A 12461-nucleotide genomic window follows, 5' to 3' on the forward strand; every position below is an offset into this window, starting at 1 on the left:
GCTTCAAGGCACGCGAGCTCAAGGCCAGACGGCCAAGCATGGTAAGTCCGGGAGCTTGGCGACAGCACGACGGTACGTAGGTCCCTCAGGCTGTCCTCTGGCCCAGACGCCAAAGTGCGTGTCCGAGCCCCGGCAAGAGGCGTCTGCAGCTTCGCCTCAGTGACAGGACACCCGCGAGCTGGCGGCTGCGGCAGGAAACCTCTCCTTCCACAGGCTCAGTACGCGCGAGATGTCTCGCGCCGAAGATCGCCCGCGCTCTTGCGCGCCTGCAGCTGAGGCGGCACAGGCGGCGGGAAGCCCCACCCCACCCCACAACTGTCCCGGGAGGGGCGTGGCCGCCACAGGCCCCGCCCTCGCCGCGCGCGCTGCCCCACGGCAACCGGCTCAACACAACAAAATGGCCGCCGCGCCGCTGGGCACCTAAGGGGGAAGACAGGCGCATCTTCACCGGGCCTCGTCCGGCGGGTCCGCTTGGCTCGGCTCCTCAGTGGTGAGTGCCAGGCCTGGTCGAAGGCGTTCTCCGGCATCTGGACGGAATGGTGGGGGCCGGAGGCAAAGGCGAGAAGGCCTGCGCCAGCTCGGGATGGATTCGGGGCGGGGGCGTGTGCCTGGGAATATGGGATTGGATGGGAAGGAGGGCATGGCCCGGAATCGGTGTGGGGAGGAGAATGATGGAGGGAGGTTTGGATGAGAAGAGAATCAGTGGGTCAGGGGTGGGGGATACGGGGGCGGTTGTGGAAACAGGACTAGGTTGTAGAAAGAGTTGGGCGTTGGGGTGTAACGCCGAGAAGGATGGGGATCCCTCCATCGAGAGGAGGAGGGAGGGGCTGGGGTGTGCCAGGTGTCTGTGGGGAATGACAGGGGTAAAGGATGGTTTGGGTATCCTGACGGGGTATCATGGGATTGTACAGGAAGAAAAATGAGAGAATGTTGGAAGGAAATGTTAAAAGGAAGGGAAGAGCAAATACTTTGTTGTATAATGGTTAAAGGAGGGGTGAATTTTGAAGCCAAAACTTGGATTCAAGTCTTGATTCTGCCACCCTGTGTTACTTAACCAAATCTATGACTGGGCAGATTGCTTAACCTTTCTGCGCATGTGTTTCCTCATTTGTAAAAATAATTGTCATTACTTTTGAGCGTACAATATTTGTCGAATTCAGTTCTAAGTCGTTTGCGTGTATTAACTCATTTAGAACTTAAAATAACTTGTATGATGGTTACCAACCCCATTTTAAAAGTGAAGAAACTGAGGATCAGAGAGGTTAAGTAATTTGCCTAATGTCAAACTGACATTTTAACTCAGGCTATTTAGTTCCAGAACCCATGCTTTTAATACTCAATGATATACCACCACATGTAAATAAGGTTAATAATTCTGTTCTTATAAAGCATCTGCGAGATTTAAATTTGGCTATGTCTTTAGAGTGCTTAGTAGAGAACCCTTTCTTCATTCATTCAACAAATATTTGTTGTACAATAGACAATAGACAAATAGAGCCCCTGCTGTGTTGTAGCTTAAACTCTAGAAGAAGAAATAAGCAATAATCAAGTCGTTTCACAAATAATCATTTCATTCTAACTGGAAGGTGTTATAAAGTTCAGAAACCAGTTATAATAAGGAGATGTAATCTTGCTGTGCATCTTGAGTGTAGAAACCCTGCCTTCTCTCTCTCTATTCTTAGAGCCTCGCACAGTTCTTAGAGCATAAAAGTTGCTCAGTAAAATTGAATGACTGAGTAAATAAATTAATGGAAAAGGATGGGAAGCTTGGGTTTTAAGGTACCTGAGTAGAATGGAGAATCAAATTCAGAATGGTAATAGAATTGAGAAAGACGCAGAGGTCAGGATGTTAGAAGGGAAAGGCAAGTAGGTAGATAATTGTGTTGGGATGAAGGTGAACAGGTGAAGGTTTGAGTATTTTCTTTAAGGAGGGAAATAATAGAAGTCAGAGTATTGGAATGAACTAGGATGTCAGAATATTTTCTGGAACGAGCAGTTTGGGAAATCAGGGTGGATATAAAAGTGTTGAGGCAGGATACTGAAAAGAGCAATAAAGAAATGGATGTAAGACACTGTTAGGGAATTGGGACAGCATTTGTGGGGAAACTTGGAAATCAGAATGGGATGAAGTATGAGCGACAGAGGTTGACAAACACAGGATGGGAGAATTGCCTTTGGAAAGAAGTGCAGTGGCTTAGAGACTTTGGAGAGGAATGGGAATCAGGATATTTGAAAGGACTAGAGAAAGCTAAAGAGTAAGAGTGTTTAAGTGGGTCCAAGGGTATGGAATGAAGTAGAATTTCAGGGAAAGTACTGACATGTGATTAAATTGCTAACACTTAATCTTTCTTATTACAATTCTTAAAAGGAAGGAGGTTATCTAGATTTCTGGAATCCATTCTAATATTTTTTTAACTCTATAAGTGAGTAAGACAGAGTTTTTCTAATCAAGAGGTGTAACAGAGGACTTCATGATAGTTTAGTGAGACCCAAAGGGTCTTGGTCATTAAGATGTTATAAGAGGAATTCAGGATGGTTCAGTATTTTAAGAATTAAGAGAGAAAACTGAGATGCAGGACACAAAATAATTGCATTGCATTGTTAGGAAAGGCTGGATAGAGGTGGAGGTGGTCTCTACTAAGCTGTGATACACAGGATGATTAGATCAGGGCAAATATCTGAGTCTGAGAGTGACAGCTATCACATTAAATTTTTTGTTTTTCCTTCAGGAATTTTTAATAATATATGCCATCCATTCATTAATCATGGTCATTTAGTGGCATTTAGTTATAGTCTGTTTTATGTAAGGTGCCTTGCTAGGCCCTAGAGAGCAAATCAAAGGGATTTGGATTCCAGAAAAATCAGCAATATGACATGGTAATGAAGACATGGGCTTTAGAACCTGGTCTTGGCTAAACCAATTAGTTATGGGACTTTGAACAAATTATCTAATCTCTTAATCTTTAAATGGGAGATAACAACACCTATTTCATAAGTAGTTGTATTTAATCCTTCTAATTCGATGATACATAGGAGACCTTATCACAACATTTAGCACATGATAAAAGTTAATGATCAACCTAGGAAAATAAATAAAAACAAAATGTAGCTGAAATGATGGGTCTGATTTTCTTGTGAGACTTCTAAATTAATTCTGAGAGCAGGACCCAAAGAGGAATTCCAGAAATGTTTTGGGCAAGATCAGCATTCCTAGAATGACTGAAACCCTTCCTTCTCTCTATAATTGTTGAAACGTATTGTATTTGCTAAATATTGGTTAACTGATTGACTGTGTAATGGCAACTCTCCTTTACATATACTGTATATGTTCCAACCCTTTAAAAAATAAGTTTCTTCATAATTCCAGCCTGTATAATAATATTCATACATCTGTGAAGGTGTTATATATGAAGATGTTCACACATCAAACCATTATAATGTCTTTTTCTAATATCAATTTATATGGCATTAGATTTGACCTACCGAAAATCTTTAGTTTGAAAACGACTGTTCTAAAAAATAATTTGTGTTTTTGTCTTCACATTTTAAGCAGTGAGAGTAGGGGAGATTATGGATATTGAGCAAAAATAGGATCATTATTAACGCAGCCTTGTTCAAGACTTAAACATCTTATGAGATATTTTTTGTCTCAGTTTGTCAAATTCATAATTTTTGCAATGTTTTTAGACTGAATGCATTTATAGGAGCAATTGTTTATTATGAAAATGTTTTTTGCATAAACTTAACCTTGCAAATTAGGACTCTTGGTGTTGAGGACTAATATTGCTCATGAAGATATTCTTCTGTAGGGGTACTAAATAGCATTTTATCAGTTCCATGTTCTTTATGAATAATTCACTCAATAAATATTGTCTTCCATCTTCTAAAAGTTGTCTTCTATCAGCTAAGCTTTGTTCTAGGCCAGGATACACCAGTGAACAATATCACTACTCTCATGGAACTTACATTCTACTAGATTAATTATGTGATTTGATTACAAATTAGTATGAGAGCAGAACTGACTCTCATCATTACTACAGCTAGCATCGTGACTGACCAAGTCATTTACCATTCTGGGCCTTTGTTTGTTTATATGAAAAGAAAGGAATTTGACTAAGATCCCTTTCATCAATACATGCTTTTGTTCCTTCTGGAAGACCTCGATTTCAATAAATTGATTTTATGGACAAGCAATAGTAGGCATGGTAGTCTGAAGCAATTAGATGTTTTCAAATAGCATGAGACAAACAAATGAACATCAAATACGTAATGTTTATCAAAAGGCAGATATAAAAGATATTCTATTATTTCTTTTACGCAAAGTTAAAAAATATTAGGTTGGTGCAAAAGTAATCGCGGTGTTTTCAATTTTTAACCTTTTAAACTGCAATAACTTTTGCACCAACCTAATAGTCTAAAAATCTTAATGTTGGACATCAGAATAGTGATTACCCGTGTGTGGGAGATAGTGACCAGAAGGGGACATGCGAGGGCTTCTGGGGTTCTGGTAATATTCTGTTCTTTGATCTTGATACTAGTTATACAGCTGTGTTCATTGTATATAAATTCATAGAGCTATGTATGTATGATATGTGTACTTTTTAATATATATAATGCAACAAAAATATGCACACATCCATATACAGAGAGAGACAGAGAGAGAGAAAGAGAGGGAGAGGACATGCTGTTAAAATATGGCTTCTAAACAGATTGAATTCTAGTTGTAAAATGTTAGATACTTTCATGGCCTACCATTGAGGTGCTGGGAGTTCAGAGATGAATAAGGCATGACGACTCTACCTGTGGATGTTACAATCTGGATAAGCAAAAAGTATTATAGTAGAATGAGTCTCTGATGGAGGTGTATTCAGTATGATAATAAGTATAGAAGATTAATTCTACTTGAAGGAAGTGGATTTCTGGAAAGCCTTTACAAATAAAATGACATTTTAGTTGGTAGAAAGGAAGAAGAGAATGCCATTTTAAGAAGAGGGAAATTCACGAGCAGAAGAAACTCATGATGTGTCCGGGTAATAATAGAAAGATGACTAGAGTGCAGGATGCTTGGTGGCTAGGAGTAAGAAATGAGGCCCGAAAGCTTGGCTAGATTGTGGTGAGTTCTATGTATGGTGCAGAAATGTTTAGATTTATTGACAATGAGAACCATCAGATGTCTTTTGTTTTTTTATAAAGTGAGTCAGGGAGAAAGGATTGAGGGTGAGGCAAAGGAAGACTGGAAGCTGGTTAAGAAAGAATCATAACAGTCTAAACAAGAGGTGATAAAAGTTAGATCTAGGGCAGGAGCTATGAAGATAGAGATGCGTTTAGAAAATTTCAGAACTAGAATCAGTATCTTAATGGCTGAGGGAGAGGGACGAATGGGAAATGACTTCATTCATTCATTCGATAAATATTTATTGAGTTCTTGCTAGATGCCAGGCACTATGCTCGACTGAGGAGAAAGTGGTGAACAAAACAGAAGCTCTCGTGGAGCTTACAGTCTAAAGGGGAGACAGAATGAAGTCGGACCCTTACCTAACACCATAAACAAAAATTAACTCAAATGGATCGAAGGCTTAAATGTCAGACCTAAAAGTATAGCTCTCTTAGAAAACACAGAGCAAAAGCTTCACGACATTGGATTTGTCAGTGATTTCTTAGATATGACACCAAAGGCACAGGCAACAAAGAAAAAATAGACAAATTGGACTTACGGAAAATGTTTAAATGTTCATCAAAAGACAGTATCAACAGAGTCAAAAGGCCTACAGAATATTTATAAATCATATATCTGATAAGGGATTAATATCCAGAATATATAGAGAGAACTCCTAAAACGCAACAAGAAAAAAAGGAAACAACCTGGTTTAAAAATGGGTAGAGAACTTGAATAGACATTTCAAAGAAGATAAACAAATAGCCATAAGCACATGAAAAGATGCTCAACAGTACCAGTCACTAGGGAAATAAATGCAAATCAATAATACAATGAGATACCACCTCATACTCGTTAGGATAGCCACCATCAAAAAATAAATGAATAACAAGTGTTGGTAAGAACATGGCGAAATTGGAACCCCCATGCACCATTGGTGGGAATGTAAAATAGCATAGCTGCTGTGGAAAACAGTATGGCAGTTCTTCACAAAATTAAAAATGAAATTACTATATGATCCATTAATTCCACTTCTGAGTATATACCCAAGAATTGAAAGAAGGGTCTTGAAGAGATATTTGTATACCCGTCCATAGCAATATTCTTCATAATATCTAAAACATGGAAGCAGCCCAAGTGTTCACTGACGGATGAATGGATAAGCAAAATGTGATATATGCATATAATATACTATTATTCAGTGTTAAGAAGGAAGTAAGTTCTGGCATATGCTAGATGGATGAATTTGGGGGATATTATACTAAGTAAAATACGTCAGTTATGAAAGACAAATACTGTATGATTCTGCTTATATAATATACTTAGAGTAGTCAGAATCATAGAGACAGAAAGAAGAATGGTGGTTGCCAGCGGCTGTGGAGGGAGGAATGGGGAGTTATTGTTTAACGGGTATCGAATTACAGTTTCACAAGATGAAAAGAGTTATGGAGCTAGATGGTGCTGATGATTACACAACATTATGTATGTGTTTAATACCACTGAAGTGTACACTTAAAATGGTTAAACCAGTCAATTTTATGTTGTAAAACTTACCGCAGTTAAAAAAAAAAAATGATGGAAACAAAGTTGAAAAAAAAAAAAGACTGAGGGCAAGCGTTTGTAGCAGAAGGAATTATGTGTGCAGGTCTGTGTGACTGGAGCCCAGGGACTTGAGGGAATGAGTGACAGAAGTGAAGCTAGAGCGACAGGGCCATATCATGGGGGGACCTCATAGGTCATGGCAAATATTATATTCATTATAGCCAGATTTACTTTTTAAATAGATGACTGGCTGTTTGACTAATGTAGTTACAGAGTAGGAAATAGATCAGTTAGAAACTATTTTATAGTTTGTTGAGGGCTTGGGTTAGAGTGGTTGAGGGTAGAGACAGAAAGAAGTAAACTAATTTGAGACAGAGATTTAGGAGGTAGAATTGACAAAAGTTGGTGATTGATTTGGTATAGGAAAAAAGGGGAAAGGGAGGCATCAAGAATGACTCCCAGGTTTCCATCTTACTCCCATGAGCATTGTTCACTAGTTAGGGAACACTGGAGGAGGAACAGGATGGGAGGAAAATGAGGGAGGAATGGAGGAAGTGATGAATTCAGTTTGGACATGTTGATTTTAGGATGCCGATGAGGAATCAAGTAGGCAGTTAGGAAGAGGAGTCTGGAACGCAGAGAAAGGTTGGACTGAAGATATAAATCTCAGTATGCAGGTAGCATTGGAAGCCATGGGTGTGTATTAGATTGTCTAAAATGAGACTAGAGAGAGACTAGAAGAGACTTGAGGAGCTCTGACATTTAAAGATTGAATAGAGGAGTGTGAGCCAGCAAAGGAGGCCAAAGAGTGGCCAGCGAGGCAGGAGGATACTAGGAGAGTGTGGTGTCCCAGAATCCAAAGGAAGAAACTGTTTCAGGAAGGACAGAATGCTCATCAGTATTAAATACAGCTTGTTGCCAAATATTTCCAGGGCCTGCATTCTAAGGACCCCGTGTGGGCATCAGGGGCCTGTGGCTTATTCGGTCCTATAAATTGAGAACAGAAATGACAGGTAAGACTTCTGGCTAAAGCATTTATCAATACAAAACCCTATGACGGTCTCTTTTCCCTCTGGCAAGGTGATTGGCAATGTTTGAAATAGTGGCTGCTCCCAGCAGCTTAAAGTAGTGTGGGTCCTAACCTCTATAGCCTGTGAGTTTATAGCTTTGTAGTCTTGAAAATTCTCGAAATAGATTAATTTAATAATTTTGATAACTCTAAAAAAATTAACCTTGTTAAATATACTGAAAACTCTTACAGGTTTTGATGGACACCTGGCTTTATTCTTGCAATGAAGAAAGGTTCTCAGCAAAAATTTTCCAAACCAAAGATGCCATCATCATCTCACTCTCCTAGTCCATCGTCTCTTACGTTCAATATGAGATCTAGGTCACTTTCACCTTTAAGCGGATCCGAGACTCTGCCTTTTCATTCTGAAGGACAGTGGTGTGAACGAGGGGAGACTGCAGATGAAAACACTATACTTTTGGACTACCAAGACCATAAAGGTATATGCTTTCTAATCTTAGAATTTAACCGCATACTCTGAAGTAGAGAGGGATGATATTGAACTTACATTTTTTGGTCCAAATGTAGCATATATCCAGGTATTGACTTGACCTATCATTTTTATTAACAGACATTGTATGAGGGCAGTGGCCGATGGAGGCTTCGGGGTAAGGGTGAAGCTGTCTGAATGGGTTAGGAGAAGGGAGTTTCCAGAAAAAGGAAGCTTTATTTCCTGTGGTGGGACAGAGCCTAAAGCTCACCTGCCAAATTTATTATCATCCTTGGGTAGGGGGAGGACATATCTGTTCACCTCAGAGTGGAATGCCTTAATTCAGTATAAAAATGTTATCCACCCTTGGGCTATTCCAGTCTGCTTGTTGGCAAACTGCTAATCTGTGAATGGACTAATTTCCACATAAGGACATGTATAGGTTCCACCAAGTTTTTTATTTTTTTCTTAAAAGCATTCTGTTAGTCTGGGAATCTATTTTCCAAAATTGATTATTTTTTCTACGAATCTATTTAATGTGATTAAATGTGAAAGAAAACTGTGATTTCTTTGCTAAGTCATGAAATCACAGCCATCAAACTCTAGTGACCTGAATATCTGATCAGTTTTATTAATAAACATCAGCATTGAGTTTCGACTATACCTTTGCTATCAATTGATACATTGCTATTTCTAATTTGTATAATATTTTAGAATATTAGTCATTCTTTCCTAGAACAGCCCAAGTTGAAGAAAAAATTATTTATTTTGAACCAAAATAAATATAATATTAACTTATTATAAATAATCATAGGAAGTCTTTGGCCCACAGCCTAGATCTGAACCCAGGATTAATTTTTTCTGACTCTTAGAGAAAGAACCAAGAGGCAATTTTATTTTTATGGCTTCCTTTATAAAATGTGACATGGCTTTAAGAAACTTTGACAGCAATATCTGTGGAGGGCTTAGGACAGGGTCTGCTACCCATCAAGTTAGTACTTTATCTCTATAAAGGATGACGGGGTCTCCTATATCTCTATTTAAAAGAACAACAAATTTGTGTTTCTCACTATTAAAAAAAAAAGAACACAAGAAAAGAGGATTTTAAAGAATTCCAGCATTTCCAACTTTAGTTTAGAATTGTAAAAACAAACAACTAAATAGTGTCAGTGTATTATTTTTTTTAATTGCTAAAAACTTAAGGGCTGCATATAATTAAAGGTGTAGGTTTTGGATTCATCTGTCTGGGTTCAAATCCTGGATTTGCATACTACTACCTGCAAGATTTTGAGCAAATTATTATAATTTTTTAAAAATAAATGGGAATAGTCTCTCTCAAAGATTTGGGAATGTCTCTCTCAAAGATTTGTGTACAAATTAAATGTTTTAAATTTAAAGCATTTAACACAAAGCTTAGTACACAGGTAATATTTATAGAGTATAACTGTTAATGTCATTATTATGAAATGCTATATAAAGTAAAATATTACTAAAATATTGCAATTAGAACGAGCCAGGTGTTTTTATATTTGCATGGTTTACAAAAAATTTTTTTTGTTATATAACATGAAAACAATTTGTTTTTCAGAGTGTTCATGTCTTCCTCTCCTGATAATGATCTGTTTCTGTAATTTCAGAAGCTGATTCTCATGCAGGAGTCCGATATATCACAGAGGCTCTTATTAAAAAACTTACGAAACAGGATAATTTGGCCTTGGTAAAATCTCTGAACCTTTCACTTTCTAAAGGTGGTGGCAAGAAATTTAGGGTAAGTTACCAACATTTCTGAATATAGACATTGTTTTTGATGTTTCTGTGCTTTAAAACTGAGAAAAGAAGATTATTTTAGATTTACAGTAACATCTCATTCTAATGTCACCTAATTTGTAGCAGACCTTTTTATTTTTTCCAGTGAAAAGTTCTACATCAGAAGTATGACACCTTCAAATACATTAAGTTCCTATTATTTTATGCATTATTGACTCTCTTTAGAGATGAGGTCCGCAGACTATAGCTTACAGGCCAAATCAGGCTTGCTGCTATTTTTGTAACTAAAATCGTATTGGAACACAGTCACACTCATTTGTTTACATACTGTCTTTGGCTGGTTTTGTGCTGTAATAGCAGAGGTGAGTAGTTGCCACAGAGACTTTGTAGCCCACAAAGTCAGAAATATTTGCTATCTGGCTTTTTGCAGAAAAAGTTTGCTGATCCCTGCTGTAGAGTATTTACCACTTTATTCATAAACTATACAATATGAACACATTATAATTGACAACTTATGTTTTAATTAGAAAAAATGTAAACTTAGATGCCTACTGCATTCGTCACAAAAATTAATCGAAGATCTTAATGAAAACAAAACAAAAATCAAACCAACAAAAATGCAAATGAAGGAGATAATGGCTTGACCTTAAAAACAAGTTCCATTTGAGGTGACTTGCTTTATGTAGAGGAGATTGAGCATGTCAAACATAGGCTCCACACAGCAGGGAAATTGTCCAGTTCCCTGGTGCATCTCCATTGCCTGGTGCCACACTTGCTATGTAGTAAGTGTGTAATCAATTTCGGTCGACCAATGACTGTTTTTAAACTTGAGGGGAAGATCCAGGAGAAGGAAAGAGGTTGAAGATGCAAGAGCATGGGGAGAGGAGATGGGTAAGGTTATGAAGAGCCTAAGTACCTAGCTGAGCTTTGAAGGAAGAAGAGGAGGGAGGGAAAGGCATGGAAAAGATGAGGTGGGAGTGTTCTTGTTGGGTAGTCTTGAGCTTCTTAGTACGTAGGAAGTGTGTCCACTGAGGGGAAGGGAGAGTTTGGCAGCTTGAGGAGAGCTGCTTCTCCTGGTCAAGGAGCGCCGTACCAAGGGATTGTCAGGAGAGCAATAAGAGTTTAGTCTCTGATGACTGATCAGAACAGCCCCTGATACACATACTTACATGTTGTGCTTATGTCAAGGCATCTGTTGTATAAAGTATTCATTTGTCTCCAATTAGTATATCGAAAATTTGGAAAAATGTATTAAACTTGAAGTACTGAATCTCAGCTATAATCTAATAGGGAAGATTGAGAAGCTGGACAAGCTGTTAAAATTACGTGAACTCAACTTGTCATATAACAAAATCTGGTAAGTAAATACTTCTTTAGGTAGCATTGCAGGGTCACCTTTGGTAAAAGGTAAATTAATGCTGCCCACGTTACTGAAAGAAGCCTTCAAAACAGCAAGCACCTGATCCTTATTCATTGATAGTCTAGCCCTTCGCAGTTGATAACTGCCTTCACGATTTGGCCTTACTAAAGAATGGATTAATATCTTAATCTAGCATTATCAAAGAAGGAGATACATTTTTTGAGTATCAAATTTTATCTTAATTCCATTTTTGACAGGAAGTTTCCCAGATAGAGTCTTTGATTCACTGCCTTATTACATACATTAAGAAAGTTGACATGAAGCAATATGTTTTAACCATGTCAATTTGATCCCAAAGATATTTCCACCTGTTTTCACGTATGTGTTTTTCCTTGTTTTTTGCTCATTGCTATAAGCAATATACTCTGTCTTGTTTCCACTTCATAATATATATAATATGCATTACTCTTGAGATGTAAACATAATAAAACTGACAGAGGCTAAAACTGCAAATAGAAAACTTGTTATAGACAAAATGATACAATTATCAAATCTTGAAAATCTTTATATTTGTATACTTTCCCCCCACATTAGACTTGGTATATCAAATGCCTACCCCCGCACACACCAAAAACAAACAAACAAACAAAAAACACTAACAGTGGCAGAAGCTCTAATATGGCAAAAATGAAATGGGGGGAAAACTGATTAATGAATTAAATACTTAATATAAAATTTGTATAAAAAATAATTGATCCTGATGAAAATAACTTCAACAAAATGAAAGTGAAAATAAAACTTGGAAATATTTTCCCAGTATAGAAAATTGACCAAGGAATTAAATTGGAATCAACTTGAGAAAAATAGTTCATCAATGAAAATTCATAAATATGGGTGATACATGTTTTATTAATTGAAATATTCTGATGAGAATATTTATGTTTATAAATTCAGTATCGTTCTGTGGGTCCACCAGTTCAGAATGGCAGCCATGTTCTGCTATTGAGGCTAATCTTTTGGTAATTATTTCAGGTAATAATTAAGGACATCTTCTCTTGTGCAGGGCTGTAGCACATAGCACAGTGTGTGCTGTTGAGTTTTCAGCTGTTCCCTGGCTGTCCACTGGTACTCTTTACAG

General features: G+C 37.8%; 1 protein-coding gene across 4 annotated transcripts in view; it reads left to right on the plus strand.

The window, feature by feature from the left end:
* The first annotated feature begins 365 nt into the window (after positions 1-365).
* The window catches only part of CNTRL (centriolin), a 75680-nt gene continuing 63584 nt past the window's right edge, over positions 366-12461 (plus strand). For 2 of the 4 annotated variants that reach the window (XM_033122137.1, XM_033122139.1), the window contains exons 1-4: positions 366-490; positions 7959-8206; positions 9834-9964; positions 11190-11320. In XM_033122137.1, coding sequence (XP_032978028.1) covers positions 7990-8206; positions 9834-9964; positions 11190-11320 — 479 coding nt within the window. In that variant the 5' untranslated portion in view covers positions 366-490; positions 7959-7989. Of the gene's footprint in view, positions 491-7629; positions 7711-7958; positions 8207-9833; positions 9965-11189; positions 11321-12461 lie in introns of those variants that run through there. The other 2 variants (XM_033122138.1, XM_033122140.1) reach the window with 2 other exon arrangements.

Source organism: Rhinolophus ferrumequinum, chromosome 12, assembly GCF_004115265.2.
Source record: "Rhinolophus ferrumequinum isolate MPI-CBG mRhiFer1 chromosome 12, mRhiFer1_v1.p, whole genome shotgun sequence".
NCBI lineage: Eukaryota > Metazoa > Chordata > Mammalia > Chiroptera > Rhinolophidae > Rhinolophus > Rhinolophus ferrumequinum.